General features: G+C 37.6%; 1 protein-coding gene across 6 annotated transcripts in view; it reads right to left on the reverse strand.

Annotated features, from left to right (window-relative positions):
* Positions 1–16,746, reverse strand: part of LOC114031836 (disks large-associated protein 1) — a 411,078-nt gene that overhangs the window by 163,138 nt on the left and 231,194 nt on the right. For 3 of the 6 annotated variants that reach the window (XM_027846986.1, XM_027846988.1, XM_027846989.1), the window contains exon 5: positions 2,491–2,520. The exons of the other annotated variants lie outside the window; for them this stretch is intronic. In XM_027846986.1, the coding sequence (XP_027702787.1) occupies positions 2,491–2,520 (30 nt within the window). The remainder of the gene's footprint in view (positions 1–2,490; positions 2,521–16,746) is intronic. 6 annotated transcript variants of the gene reach the window in all.

Raw genomic sequence — 16,746 nt, forward strand, 5'->3', positions numbered from 1 at the left:
TCAACTCAAAATATGTTTGATGTTTTTCTGGTTCCAGGACTATCCAAGTCAGAACCATTTTCAGATCCTGCCAATCTGACTGGTTGCTTTTTTGACTTCAATTTTTTTTTAAGTTTAGCAGGCTCAATAAAACTGCCTAAAAGTAATCTTCACTAACGGAGAACTTGCAAATATGCTCATTAGGCGAGCATTTGCAAGTCTGTAGCATTAGCTTTGTCTGAAAACTGTGTAGACCTTGGTTTGGTGCTCCAAAAGAGGCATGCTGACCATGCCTACAGAAAGGGTGGCAACCTAACACCTTTCAAAAGGTTCTTAGCAGCCTATCAAGCTGCTACAACTCTCTGCCAATCAAGTGTTGCTGTGAGTGGTGGAAGTGGGCCTGAACCCAGAGAATGCCATTGCCAGAGTTCTCTGACTTTACTCAGGGATACAAAGTGGGCAAAGTGATGAAGGTGGAAGGGGCCAGGAAGGAGGCTAACCAAGGAATCTATGCCTCCTGCCTTCATTTCTCCCCAGAGTCTTTTTCTGAAGAACATAGAACACTGTTTGTGGGGGCTCAGGTGGCAAAATAGGCATTAGTTATAAGAAGCTACCTTTTTCGTGACTTTTGGGGCAAATGATTTTGGAACATAAAGTCAAGCAGGCAGTAGGAAAGTGATTACTTCAAAACCTGTCCTTCATAAAATACCAAAATGGCCCCAGAGAATCTTCAGTGTTAGAATTCCCATTCAATAGCAGGGTTTCTTAATTTAGGGACCATGAACCCCAAAGGCCCATGAACAGATTCAATCAACTTGGATGTGGAAAAAAAATTACATCTTTATTTTTCACTAACCTAAAACTGAAATTTAGTATTTCCTTCAATTATTCAAAGACATTATTCTGAGAAGGGGTCCATAGGCTTCTCCAGACTACCAATGTCATAAAAAAAATTAAGAACTCCCGCTCCACAGATAATTAAACTGAAACTCACTTCTGAGATCCCTGATCACAGTTGTTGCTGTAGAACACTCAGTCCCTCTACATGGAGTGATTTTGGGCATCAGAATCCAGACTAGGTCTTTGAATTCTTGCTTGGCCTGGTTGTACACCTGAAACATGCTATGGAGGCCCTATACTTCTCCTGGTTTCTTTCCCTCTGCCCTCATACCCTCTGTACTCAGTTCCATGTCATCTTTTCCTTGTTTTCTGTGTAGCATGGAGTAGTGGTATTTTCATAGCAATACAACCTCTAGAATTTACTTTTTCAATATCTTCCCTAGAAACACCACAATTTTAAACTATTCAAAAGTAAGAATCCCTCGTTTTTGGATGTGGTTTGCCCCCACTTACTTACTATCTACCCAGTTCTATTCCTTTGCTGTAGTACAACATATCATTTCCCCACTCCCATGTCCATGCATTTCCCATTCAATGAGCCATAGCTCCTTTTAAGTTAAAAACTCACCTTAAAGCCCAACACCTCCTCCGAGAAGCCTTCCCTGATTAAGCAGGATGAGGAAACCTCGGAAGCGTGACTGACAACACTCCCAGTAAAACAAACACACACAAAACCCCAAACAAACATAAAAACTCACAAAAAAAGAGAAAAGGACATATTCTCTGCTTTTGGATTGTATGCTCCCTGAAGATAAGGATAATTTTTGTGATAATAATTCATCAATTAGATAATGTGGCATAATGCAACTTTTAAAAAAAGATATTAAAAAAAAAAGCCCAAAGAGACAAACTCTCTGGGGACGTACACTATCATATCTCCTCCTGGACTTTTCCCCTCTAAGTTTTACCTTTCTTTCTTTTTCCCTTTTTCCTTACCTTGCTTTCTCAGATTCCTGCAAGGGGAAGCTAAAGAGACTGATCATTCATCAATATGGGAAGGACATCTCTAAGTCAGTACTAAAACCCTATCCCGAGTAGCATATCCTGTCCTCCCCCGCTCCCCTTCCATACTCCCAGTTGAGATTTGCCATGTATATCTACTTAGTTATTTTGCTCATTAGTAAGAATAACTAGGTGTTCTGCTCTCTGGGAAACAGGTATTTCCAGGGCAAATATGTGTGCTATGAATGAGTAAATGCCCAAAGAATTTAGTGGAAGGCCTTATTGAAAGAACCAAAGGCAAAGTTCCCTGAAAAGATTCACATAACCATTACCCAGTAAGGAATGGAGCCCACACAGATTAAGGGACTTGCAGAAGGTCATCTGGTGTGAGTCAATCACAGTAGAAAATAGAAACCACACTCTTGTTTTGCCACCTTCTCAGGTTCATGATGATACAACTTGTAGAAAAGTAAGAGACCCAGAGGCATATATTGACTGGAACAAGCAAAGGCATGAGATGGGAAGGCAACCGCTGGCACTCGGGGGAAACTGACCATCAGCTACCCAAAGTGCTACAGATGCCCCTCTCCACACTGCTGGAAGAGTACCAAAACCCTTATTTGAATCCCCTGAGCAAAACATTGATTTTGTGGTTGCAAAAAAACGTACCTTCAACTGCAGAACTCAGTTTTATGATACCTTGAACAAAAACAAAAAATGGCAGTTATATAATGGCCCCAAATTACCCTTCCAGTCTTCTATAACACATGCTTCAGGTCTAGACTTACAACTATTAGTAATCAGAGAGTTTGATTGTTTTAATCAGAATATTGACTTAGAAAATTCAATTTCTTTTAGTCCAGGTTAAGAGTGCATTAGTTTCCCCTTGTCTCTTTTAACCTTCCAAATTAAAACACTGAGTAATAAAAGGTATGCGAAAGAGATCTTAACTGTGTTTGGAGAAAGCAAAACTCAAAACGTTGCATGAGTAATGTGTTAAAGCACTGTCAACCTGGAAAACCCCACATAGCTGGAGGCAACTTCCCAACAATGATTCCTACTTTATAATGTGTTTAGAGAACAAGGCCGTCTTGATTTTAGGTTGGGTAAGGAAAAAGAGAAAGGAAGCAGGAGAGGGGTAGGACCTCCACAGCTTGTTTCAGGTGGTCAGCTGAGCCAGGCGTAATTTCAAAGACTCACTTTGCCTTCTAACCATTCTGGAAGAAGGTTTTTGTTGAAATCTGTCAGGGAGTCAAATTTTGTATTGTGGTTTAGCAACTGGTTTCTCTGAGGTTGTTGGGTCATGGACAGTATTTTCAGTTTGATGTTTTCCAAGCCTTTCTGGTTTTATCATCTGGGCAAGAGTCCAGTATAGTTCTAGAGATGAATTTAGTATAACAGTGAAAAATTAGAATTGCAAGGTACCTCAGATGTCATGTAGCTCAATCCTCTTATTTTACATGTGAAGAGACTGTCATTAGTGATGGAAGACCAGAAAACAGACTCTGGACTCCAGGTCCTTCCCATCAAATACTCTAAATTCTGAGGGCACTTGTATTTTAAGGTTATACTTTGTTGTATTCAAGACTTGAATTGTTTTTTGATATTACACATCAAATTAAAAACTTGAGGCTACTTCTGTATTCCTATAGCTTTCCTATAGTTGCTTTAAAGTCAGTATAAGGGTGAAGGCAGAGTGTCTCTGGAAAATACTGGACTTGAGAAAACTGGACATGGTCCAGGAGCTCAAGAAAAAAAAATCCTTTGAATTGGCCATTATTGAGGAAATCTTCAAAGATCCATGGGATAGCCAAAAGGACAGGGCCTGTACACGCCTTGGGCTGAGGGTCTGATTTGGCCCTTTCATGGACTGGAGATGCAGCAAATTCAAAGGGCTCCTTCATTCTAACAGGTAAATTCAGCATTTGCACGTATCCACCTTGCTTTTCAAAACTGATGATGCCAACTTGTCCTCCATCATAACTTCCAAAGGAATATACCACTCTTTTGCTATCCATTACATTCCATTTAAAAAGAAAAAAAAATCAGTAATGAGCTTTCTTCTTTTTAGTGTAGTATTGAGAGGAAAATCTTAGCAATGTAGAATCCCCTCTCATAAGTAAATCCATATTTAGGGATTTTGGCTTAAGTGAATAGTCCAATATTATTAAGAATTGTCTTTTCCTGCTTTTTTCATAGGCAAAAAAATATCACCCTCCCCTTTCCTCCCCATTTATAGTTTTCTTAGGTCTTAGAAAGGCACTCAAATGTGACTTTGGTGCAGGAACTGTGTGGGAAACATTAGCAGCAGACGGATCAACAGGGTTCGCAGCCCAAACAGATGCAGAAGTGACTTTGTTGGAACAAGGATTTGTTGGAACAAGACAGCCCAGAAAGCAAGCAGGCAGCACCACAAACAGTACGTAGCAGGTTCTTTAGGCAGCAACACTGTTTTTTAAATCATAGGAGTGTCTCCATGTATGAACAGTGTGGAAGGCTTGGCTAATCATTTTCTTTGTTCTTATGTTTCTTGTATAATTTTAGACATGCCACCAAATGCAGGTACTATTATGACTGTGGGCAAGTCTCTTAATTTTTCTGAGCCTCAGTTTCCTCATTTATAAAATGGAGATGATAATACCTATAGTATCTACTTCACAAGCCTGTTATACAGATTAGATCAGATAAATGTAAAATCTAGGCAAATTTTAGACAAAGGTAAATGCTAGCTATTATTATTATTATCATCATCAAAATGTTGACTTCAAAAAGATAATTATTTCTGGCCCAAGTTCAGAGCTCATTAACTCCCTCCAGTCCTTTTTAACAGTCTGAATTAAACTACTTGACTTAAAACATGACCACAACCTTGATTCCTTTTACCATTTCTACTCTTGGCCTTTGTCATGGCCTTTGGTTCTTTACAAATCCTTATTGTCCCAGAACATCATTCTCCTTCATTCTAACTTCATTTGCAGTGAAGCCCAGCCTTGACCCTTTGGTTTAGCATTTTCATGTATCATTAGCTACTGTCCCAAGGCCCTTGTCTTCTTGATTTTCCACTATCTCTGAAGTGTGAATCCTCACATCTAGGGAACTCCCACCAACCACATTCCCCCCTTCTGCTCCTCAGGCTGGTGAGTACCCCTAGTACACTTCAGTAAATGCAGCTGACGTCACCCACTACAAATTCATGGCTAACAATTTAAGCTGAGCTCTTGATGCTGCTCAATAATCTTTCTGCTTAATTCTGATTAAGTACTTATCTCATTCTCCATAGCAAAAGTTCTAAACTCTCTCTCCTCTCTCCTTGCAGAGAATTTATAGCCTTCAACTGCACAGAGAAGATTGAAGCTACCCATGGGAATTTTTTCAGCTCCCCTCTTCTATTCTTCGGGTAGCTAGGTGGTACAGCGAATAGAGTGCTGGGTCTGAAAAGGAAGACTCATCTCCCTAAGTTCAAATTTGCCCTCAGACACTTACTAGCTGGGTGGTCCTGGGCAAGTCACTTAACCATGTTTGTCTCAGTTTCTTATCTGTAAAACGAGCTGGGGAAGGAAATGGTAAACTACTTCAATATCTTTGCCAAGAAAATCCCAAATGGGGTCATGAAGAGTTCTACATGACTGAACAACAATAACTACCACTTCTGGACCTATGCCCCAAAGAGATCAAAGGAAGAAGAAAAGGACCTATAGGTACAAAAATATTTAGGAGTTTTTTTCATAGTAGCCCAAAATTGGAAACCAAGGGGATTTCTAATCAATTTCTGTTGGAATGGCAAAACAAATTATGGTATATAAATGCAAGGGAATATTATTATACTATAAGAAATGTTGAAGCAGACAGTTTCAAAGGAAACTGAGAAGATCTCTATAAACTGATGCAGATAGAAGTGAGTAAAACTAAGAGAACAATTTATACAATGACAACATTATAGAGAAAAATAGCTTTGAAATTCTGATTAGTGCAATGATAAGCAATGAGTACAGAAGGCTGAAGATGAAATATATCACCCATTTCCTACCAGAGAGATGATGGATTTAAAATACAGAGAGGACCATACAGTTTTAGGCATGGCCAATTGTTTTGCTAGACTATGCATGCTTATGATGAGGTTCTTATTTTCTGCTTTATTTACTTATTTGTTTATTCATTCACTCATTTATCTATATATTTATTTATTCATTTGTTTGTTCAGTGGGGGACAATGGGAGGGATAGATTATAATGCATGTAAAAAAAATAAATTTATTAAAAAAAACTTGCTCTTTCAAACACTACCAATGACCTAACCACAAAATTTAGTTACCCCCAGTTTTCATTCTCCTTGCCCTTTGGCCCCTTTTGGCATTGTTCAATATTCTCTCCTTTTATTATTATCTTCCCTCCTTGGTTTCAGAGGCCTAACTATTCCTTTTGTTGTTTCTCAAGTTGGCTCCTTATCCTCTTAAACCCTTAAGGTGGGAGTTCCTCAAGGGTCCTAGATTCTCTCCCTGAGATATAGTAGATGCTTAATAAAAGCTTGTGGAGTGATTGATGTCTTTTCTTTCTTAGGCAACTTTATTTATTTCTACAGCTCAATTACTTCATATAGACGACTTTCAGATCCATGCCTCCAGTTGGGACTTTTCTTCTGCACTATCTCCCCATAGACGTCTAACACCAGAATCATTAGCTTTCTCCCTGGATCTGGTCCTCCTAGTGATTTCCTCATTTTCATCTGTAATATCATCATTCACCCCATCTTCACATTCATATAAACTAGTGATCTTTGATTCACCCCTCTCACTCATGGCTCATAATCAATCAGTTATCAACTAAGTTTATTATTTTTTTTGAAAAATTCTACCATCACATCTCTTGAATTTTTCTCTCCTATACCCACTACCATTATCTTAGGACAGGCCCTCATTACTATCCATGTGGATCAATGAATACCCTACTTAAAAATCTTCTTACCACCCTATCTTCTCTTCCAATCTCTCTGTCACCCTGCTGTCTATATAATCTTACATGTAAATCTGATCACATCATTTCTCTGTTCAAATCTTCAATGGCTCTCTATTTTCTGCCAAGTAGAGCTCGTATTCTTTTGCTCGGGATTCAAGGTCTTTCACAACCTAACAATACTCAATCTTTTGAGCCTTATTTCACATCTCTCCATACTCTGTATTTAAGCCAGACAGGACAACTCTCTTCTCTTCCTAAAAATGTAGCATACTCACAGGTTCTTCCTTCTGTCTGGAATACTTTCTATTCTTTTCTTCTCCTTTTGAATTTTTAGCTAATAACAACTAGATTTTATACAGAACTTTAAGGTTTCCAAATTACTTTACAAATATTATCTATTTTATCTTTACAAAAACCCTGAGAAGTAGGTATTATGATTAGTATTATGATTATCTCTATTTTACAGATGAGGTTACAGAGGCAGACTACTGAGATTAAGCAGCCTAACTCAGGGTCATACAGCTAATAAGCCTCTGAGGTTGAATTTGAACTCAGGTCTCCCTTACTCCAGGACCAGCACACTTTCCATTGTACTTACTATCGAGAGAAGGGAGGTACCTCAGAGGTCATCTAGTTTAATACCCTCATTTTATGGGTGAGGAAACTGAGCCCCAGAGATGCTCAGAGAATTTCCCAGGTTCACACACTAAGTAAGTAATAGAATTGGAATTTGAACTACAGTCACCTGATTCTAAATCTAGTACACTTTCCTCTGTACCATACTACTTCAAGCAAAATTTAATTTTCAAATAATTCTGACCTTGCAAAACATTAAGTAAAACTAGCATTTTCATATGAATTATGGAACCAAAGGAGGGGCTGCACATAAAATTGGGAATCTCTATTTCGTAGAGTATGCTTTTCTTTTTTAAGTATATATTCAATTGAGCCATCCTGTTTGTCTTTGATTCCTTCTCATCTGCCTTCTGTTTTCTTCTCATCTTGGGCTCCCCCAATCTCTGCCTCTTTCCCCCTATCTATCCCTCCCAATTAAAAAGAAAGAAAAAAAGAAAAGCTAAGTCATTGTACCAAATATGCATAGTTAAACAAAATAAGCTCTCACATTGGCCTACCACTCTATTTCTTACCCATCCTTTAAAGCTGATTTCAAATGAAGACTTCCCCAATCTCCGTGGTTGGTAATGTCTTCCACTATTAGATCTCTCATAGCACTTTGCTTTGAAATCTCTTTGAAACCATTCATATAATATGATGTATAATAGTTATTTTTGTTATTCTTAGTTCCCTACTAAGCTTTGAGTTGGTTGAGCCCAGCTATTATTTAAAACTCCATGGCACTGAACACAGTGCTTTTTACATGGTATACGTATAATAAATATCTATCATACTGCATCACATGAGTTTAATTTAAACAAGATTATATAGAATTTTTGATGCATGGTGGGTGTGTTGCTGCATAAAACCAATGAGGAACTTTGAAGAAGAATAAGAGTAAAAGATGTCATTAAAAGAGAAGATGAGTTGGTTGCGTGGTGTAGATGAGGGACAAAAAAAGTGGAAAGCCAGAGTACTCCACTGATACCCTCACAATGTCAAGAGAAATCAAGGAAGGCTTTTAGGCTGTTGGGTGAAACATCTCTAGTGAATTCATGGGAAGATATTGTTAAGAATTACATAGGATGGGCAGCCATGGAAGAGTTATCTACATAGTCAGAAGAAACTCTCAAATTGAGATCGTAGATCCTTTTGAATATTTGAGTATTTATTGAATTACCAAAAAAAAAAAAATCCAGGGAATTAAAAATAATTAACTAAAGTCTTTTTGAAACTTTTGAAGTAAAGAAATTAAAAATAAATTTTAAATGACAATAACAACTCAATAAAAAATTTTAAAAATAGCTTTAATAGTCCTGGTTAAATATTTCCTCTGTACCCTAGTACATCTTGTTTCTTCTAGTAGATTGTAGACCTTGTGAGGGCAAGGGCTTGTGTCATTATCACCCATGCCTAATACAGTTATTTTCCTAAGTCTAGCAGCTTAATAACAGGAGAAGGGCAGGGAATAAATATTTCTAAAACATCTATTATGTGCCAGGCACTGTACTAAGAGCTTTACAAATATTCTCTCATTTTATCCTCACAACAACCCTATGAGGTAAGTGATATTATTATCCTAATTTACAGTTGAGGAAATTGAGGCAGACAGGTTAAATGAGTCACACTATCACACAGTATCTGAAGCTGGATTTGAACTTAGGTCTACCTGACTCCAGGCCTATATTGAATTGAATAACTGACGACTGGCTTAATGTGTAAACTCTCCCAGATAGATATGCATTTTCAAGGAACTTATTAATCTAAGTTATTGTATTTTTCCATAGTAGAGGGTTTTGGGGGAATTGTGATATGGAGAGCAGGCCTTCTAATACTTAGGTCTCTTCCTTTTTCCCTTCCTGTATATAAAAATAGCTACTCTGGGGGTTACCAAAAGCCATAGGCTAACAAAAATTAGTTATATGAAGTGAGTTCAAATCACTTTCAGCTGAAGGAGTTGTCTTAATATGGAAGGAGTCATTTAGTTCATTCTATTATCTTCAGGCACAGCCATGCTTTACATAATGTAAGTGTTCAATAAATATTTGATGATAATGATTATTCTTTTCAAGTAATAGAAATAGTCGTCATTACTTACATGACTATTTATTTAAAAATATTTATAATAAGTATTTGTTTAAATGAATTGAATTGAATAACCACTAGAATCTCAGCTATAGTCTTAGTGATGGAAAGGATTCTAGAGATAATCCTGTCTAGTATAAAGCATCTGTTTTACAAATAAATAAACTGAAACCAGGAAAAGTTAAGTTACTTGCCACAAGTCACACAATATATGAGTGGCAGACACAGAATTAGGACTGGGATCTCCAGATTCCCATTCCAGTGATATTTCCATTATACATGATGAGTAGATAGAAGATATACATTTCTAAGGATGGTCAACTCAGAATAGGCTAGGATATGGCTAAAAATAATAAGATGAAATATAATATATACAAATATGAAACCCTTTATCAAGATTTAAAAAATTATGGCCTAAGTACAGAATAGACAAGATGTGAACAGAAAAGGGTTTAAATTTGTAGGTTTAGGGAACTGCAAGGTCAAATAATGTGACATGCCAGCCAAAAAAGCTAATACAATCTTTGGTTTGTTAACAGAATTTTAAATGTAGTCCAGACAGGACTAGACTCTAACTTGGGAATAGCTGGAGACAAAAACAGAGCAGGCTAGAGAGGGGTATGTCAGGAATCAAGTAGCAGTAATCATAATTCCCTTCGTGAAGAGAAACAGTATTCAAAATAAGTGAGTGGATAATTCTACTGGTTTTCTCTAGTCAGATCTGGGTACCGCATTTTAATAGGGACATTAATAAACCATAGCTTGTCCAGATGAGGATAACCAGTATGATGAAGGGACTAGAGACCCATGTGACCTAAAGTCATATGAGAACTTTTGAAGAAACTTGAAACGATTAGCCTGGAGTAGAGAAGACTTTGGAGAAGGGGGTAGGAAGGTTTGGGAAATGCTAATTGTCTTCAAGTATATGAAAGACTGTCATGGTGAAGTTGGATTAGCCATGTTCTACTTGGCCCAAGAAGGCTGAACCCTAAAAGTAATGAATAGGAAATGTAGTGAGGCAGATTTAGGTCATACATGCAGATGTATGTTCCACAACAAGTGGAACTATCCAAGAGTAAAAGAAGTTGATTCAGAAGTTAGCAGGCTACCTATTATTTGAAGTCTTCAAGCAGGGGATTAGTTGTAGTAAAAGATATTCCTTTCAAGGAATAATTGGTTCTAAATGACATTTCCAATTTTGGAATTCTATGATTCTGTGAGTCTATGGAGAAAGGTGAGAGGCCTCAGGATCATCCTAGAATTCAGGGGATAATTCAATTGTAGGATCCTCAATTAGCAACTAGCCTAGAACTCTCTGATTGTGGCTTGATTTTAATTGCATGATTTTATTTGATGCAAAGGACCCTAGAAACCCAGCAAAAGGCAATATTGGCTCAAAATTGAGCCTACTTGTATAGGACTATTGAGTACTTTTTGAAGTATAAGAGAAGTTAACCATTCTGTTAAGTGGGTGGTACAGTGGGTTGAGAGCTGAACCTGAAGCAGGAAAACCTGATTTCAAATCCAGTCTCTGACACTTGATAGGTTTGTGACTCTGGGCAATTCACTTAAGTTTAATCTGCCTCTGTTTCCTCATCCATGAAATGGGGATAATAATAGCATTAATAATAATAATATAATAGTTGCATAATACCTCTTAGGATAGTTGTGAGGATCAACTGAAATAATATTTGTAAAGCACTTTGTGAATCTTAAAGCACTATATAAATGCTATCATTATTATCATCATCATGTAAATAATTCAAAAAAGGGAAGTAAGAAGATATTCCTATATATAGCTATCTGGTAGAGTACAGGGATAGATGATAATCCCAAAATATGCCTATGGAGTGGAATTGGAGAGAACTTTTCTTGAGGTTGAGAAGTGACTTATGGGTGATTATTTCTGTGTGTTATTGAATTACTTAAATTTTTCTCTCCCAAAGCTGAAATCTTCTAAGATAGCCAAATGCCTAGATAAGATATTTGACAATTAATTTTGTTATTCAATAACTCTACTATCAGAAAATTCTTCTTGGTTTATATTATATTCATTTCATCTTGTTTAATTTTCTGTGGGCATGGAGAAGCAAACTTTACCATTCTCAGTTTTTATTCTTAATAACCTTTTTAAGCTTAATGATCCTTCAGTCTTCTTTTTCCATCTTCTTTTAGGTTTTGTTTTCTAATATTTAAATAATTGTATTTTTCTTTTGTTTCATTGGTTGCCATGGCCCAAGAATTTATCACCTCATGGCCAGCCTGAGGGTAATAAACTCTACACTTGGCTAGTCCTTCCTCATTCAGCAGACATAGTGTATTGCTAGGACCATATTTGAAGCATTTTTAGCTTTGTAAAACCTGCCAGAACACATGCTCTAATGACACAGCCTCTGACAACCTAAAGGTACCACAAAAGTTCACTGGGCAACTTAAGTGAATTGCTCAGAGTCACAAACCTATCAAGTGTCTGAGGCTGGATTTGAAATCAAGTTTTCCTGATTCCAGGTTCAGCTGTCAACCCACTACACCACCCATTTAACAGAATTGTTAACTTCTCTTATACTTCACAAAGTACTCAATAGTCCTATACAAATAGGCTCAATATTGAACCAATATTGCCTTTTTTTCTTTTGGCTAGGCAATGGGGTTAAGTAACTTGCCCAGGGTCACACAGCTAGTAAGTGTTATGTGTCTGAGGTGGGATTTGAACTCAGGTCCTCCTGAATCCAGGGCTGGTACTCTATGCACTGCGCCACTTAGCTCCCCCCCATATTGCCTTTTGCTGGGTTTCTAGGGTTCTTTGCTTCAAATAAAATCACCAGTGCAATTAAAATAAAACCACAGTCAAGAGAGTTCTAGGTTAGTTGCTAATTGAGGTACAGTAAAAGTGCTCTGCTTTGGATGAAGCACTGGAAGTCAATAAACTACTCAAATGAGATTAATTAGGCTAGCTATTCATATGAGAAAAAACAAGTAGATGAAAAAATGCATATTGACCAGTCAAACAACAAATATTTATTAAGTGCATATTAAGTGCCGAGCACTGTACAAGATGCTGGGATTATAAAGACAAAAATGAAAAATCCTTGTTTATGACATACTATTGTATGAACAGTCCATTAAGTTAGTCTATCAATATGTATAATTTGAACTAACACTGCAAATAGACCATGAGCTTGGCCTAGAACTGAATAAGAGATCAAGTTTAGTTATATTTGGGAAATAGTATGCTGCACTCAATGATCTCAGAACGCTTCCTGACACAAGAGAACCTATCATTTGAACACCAGTCTTCCTCCTGATGAAGCTATATGGCTTGAAGTCATAGAACACCACAATCTCTAAAGAATCAAAATGATGGGAGATCCAAAAGACAACAGAGAAATGTATACTGGGTATAAGTAGACTGGATCACATTACTGTTGATGATTTACATGCACGAAGTGGCATGAAAGACATCAACAGAGATCTACCAGAGAGAGAAGTGGGTTAATAATATAGCAAGAATGAGTGATGAGATGGGATAGATGGTGTTGCTAAAATGGAGAACCTCCAACATGTTGGTTAGAACCTTTATGGAGGACTTAAGGAGAAACATGAACAAAAATTGACATAGGATGAGAAGATATACTCTACAGGTTCTGAGAGTAAACTCACTGATGTTATAGGCCAATGGAAGTGGTAAAGATATATTACTGTCCATGTTCCTCTCTGGTCATTTCCGCATTGCAAGAATCTTATTTATACACCCCAGCATTATATTTGTTTTTTTGAAAAAAAAAATACTCCCAGGATGCCATCGCTTCCTACTTTCTACTACAGTGATATGTTTTGTTCCTGGTTACTTTTGTTTTCAATTAATTTGTTCTTCCTTTCTACATGCACAATACTGCCTAGATTGTAAAGGTGTTATTTGTTTTAGGAAACAAATAGCAGATTAAAAGTGGAGGTTGGAGGGGGAGCAGCAGATGTGAACATACCTTTGATCTCTCATTCTTGGGGGATGGGATGTCAAACACCTGGTGGCAGTAGAAATTAACAAAGCCCTGGTACTGATGGGGCTTGCCTTCGAAGAAGGCTGTGTAACCAGTAATGAAAGCTGAATGCTCTCCATGGCCATACGAGGGAAAGGAACTCAAGGATTGAGAGCTCAATAATAGAGCTCTGGCTAGCTTGGTCACTATTTAACGTAACAATTTGTATATAAATATACCAGGTGTGTGTGTGTGTGTGTGTGTGTGTGTGTGTGTGTGATGGAGAAAGAAGAGTAGAGAGCTCCATAACCGAAACTAAAATTAAGTATTTTGTACACTTGAAACAAATACTGCAAAATCCTCCAGCTAGGCCTGGATGCAGAAATGCAGTTTTCAAGCTAATTCACAGAGCTTTAAATGAAAGGTTTTTTTTTTTTTCTTGCAATTTCTGTCCTTAGCAGAATTCTCCTTTTATTAGGGATTTCTTTCCTTTGCTAGAGATGCCTAACCGGCCTGCTGTGTATCTAATGAGACCCTCAGGGTTTCTACAGTTCCTTTTGTAGAGCTGCATCTCCCCCTGGTGTTTGTCTGTTAGTGTTACTACATCATGTTATTGGCCACAGAAAGACTTACCAGTTAAACTAAATGTAAAAAAAAAAAAATAATTTCCTGTGACCTCTGCTGGGATGGAGACAAATGTCTAAATACTTCAGATTTCTGAACATTGCAGGGAACAGTTGTGTGCCAGCAGAAACAGTCACTGATTAGAACTCTGACAGTAAAATAGTCACATGAACACTTTGATCAATGCTCTTACCAGAATCACAGGATCCTAGAATCTTGGAGCTGGTAGGGGCCTCAAAGGTCATCTAATCTGAGCTGGACCTGAGTAGGAATTCCTTTTACTCTTCAACATTCCTGACAAGAGGTCATCCAGCCTTCGCCTGTAGGCCTCAAATGAGGGGGAATCCATTACTTCTGTAAACAGCCCATTTTACTTATGGACAGTCCTTACCTCGAGCCTATGCTGGCCTCCCTTATTCTTCTCTCTCAGATCAGGTAGAATGGGTCTGATCCTTTATCCACATGGCTCCTCTTCAGATACCCAAAGACAACTACCATGTAGCCCCAGTGCTTAACACAGTGCCTGGCACATAGTAGGTGCTTAATAAAGGTTTATTGAACTGAACTGAATCGTTTCTTGGCCAGGCTAAAATACCCAGTTCCCTCAACCAATCCTCAAAGAGCATGAACTCTCAGCCCCAGTTTTGCTGGAGGCCTAATTGTGGAAAGAATGATAGATTTGGAGTCAGGCTCTGTGCTCAAATCCCAGTTTTGCCACTTTCTCCCTGTGTCATCATGGGCAAACCACTTAATCTTTCTGGGTCTCAGTTTCCTCATGTATAAGATGAGGTTGCACTCTCAGGCCTCAAACTTTTCCAGCTTTAAATCTGTAAATTTATAATCTTTCTTCTGAATTCTTTCTCTCTCTCTCTGTCTTTCTCTCTCTCTCTCTCTCACTCTCTCTCTGCACCAATATCCTGCCTAAAATGTGGGCCCTGAATGGGAAGAAGTCTGACAAGTGCAAAAAGGTCAAGTTTTTCCTGTCAAAATTTCACAGCTATGTGAAAAGTCACTAAGCTGCGTGTCCTTTGACCCAGTGATACCTGACTCAAATCCCCACTAACTTTGTGACTCCAGGAGTCATTTAACTTCTCTCAGACTCAGTTTTCTCATCTTAAAAATGGGGATAGCAATAGAATCTACTTCATAGGGTTGTTGCGAGGCTCAAATAAGATAATACATGTAAAGGGCTTTGCAAACTATGAAGCATTATATATGCTAGATATTATAACAATTATTATTGCAAAGAGATCAAATAAAGAGGAAAAAGCATGTGTACAAAATATTTATGGCAACTTTCTGCTGTATCAAAGAACTGGAAACTCAAAGGGTCCCCAATAATTGGAGAATGGCTGAACAAATTTTGATACACGATGCTAATGGAACATTATTGTAAGAAATGATGAAAGGGACAATTTCAAAGAAACCTGAAAAGATCTGTATGAACTGATGCAGAAGAGAGGAATGATTTGAACTGTAACAACATAACTGTAAAGAAAAGCATCTTGGAAAGATTTAAGAATTGTAATTATTGCAATGACCAGCCATTACTTCAGTGGCTCAGTGATAAAGCATATTACCCACCACCTGACAGAGAAATGCAGAATAAGATATACATCTCTGGACATGGCAAATATGTAGATTTGTTTTGCTTGATTATTTTTATTTGTTATAAGGATTGTAATTTTTTTTCTACTTGACAAAGGGATACCAGAGATAGTGTTGCCCAAAAAGATGAAAAGAAAAGAATCATTGGAACATTTTTTTTAAATGCACAGAAGACAACAGAAGGAAGTTCAGAAGGAAAGACAGCTAAGTAGGGCAACTTTGAAAGTAAAATGCTGAATTTAGTATATACTTTAAAAAAGCAAGCTGGATATTATAGAAATTCTTTTTTTCATATATAATATTTTCTATTTTACTATGTATGTGGAAATGTTATTTTTAAGAGTCTAGGAAGCTCAGGTTTAAACAATAAAATAAAAAAAAGATTTAATGGCTGTCAGCAATTACAGTGCAATATAAGGATAGAAGGAAAAGTAGGAAGACTTCTAAGGGAAGAGATCTAGGAAAGGGAAGTGTTTAAGGGAGTGCTGGTTTATGTGAATATTTATATCTCAGAAATCAGCAAATTACAAATCAGGGCTTGATTTTTTTGTTTTGTTAATTGTCTAGACTTAAGAAAGTGATGGAGATATTTCACTTAGAGGTTAGTAAAAATAAAGATGTAGTCCCCTCCCCCCCATCTAAGTTCATTCTGAAATCTATCCATCGACCCCTTCTCAAGTTAACCACCCATGGCCTATAAAATGTCCCAGAAAGTGAAAGGTGGTATCTCTCAGATCAAGATAGGGGAATTGAGCCTGTGATTTCACTGGAACTCCCAGAAGAGGAAACTTCCTCTCCCAGTGTACATCAGCATCTTCTCTGCACTATATAGACTTACAGAGTTGACTGCGACACTGAGAAGAACAGTGATTTATCCAGGATAACACAGCCAATATGTACCAGAGAGGGGGAATTGAACACATGCCTTCCTGTCATTGAGTCCAGTTCTACCTCTACAGAATCCTGGAGGTAAGTGGGAGGGGAACATTCAATCTCTTCCTCTTGCTGTTGGTTGGAGTGTGTGTGTGTGTGTGTGTGTGTGTGTGTGTGTGTGTGTGTGTGTG

This window comes from Vombatus ursinus, unplaced genomic scaffold (assembly GCF_900497805.2).
Source record: "Vombatus ursinus unplaced genomic scaffold, bare-nosed wombat genome assembly UNPS02015255.1, whole genome shotgun sequence".
NCBI lineage: Eukaryota > Metazoa > Chordata > Mammalia > Diprotodontia > Vombatidae > Vombatus > Vombatus ursinus.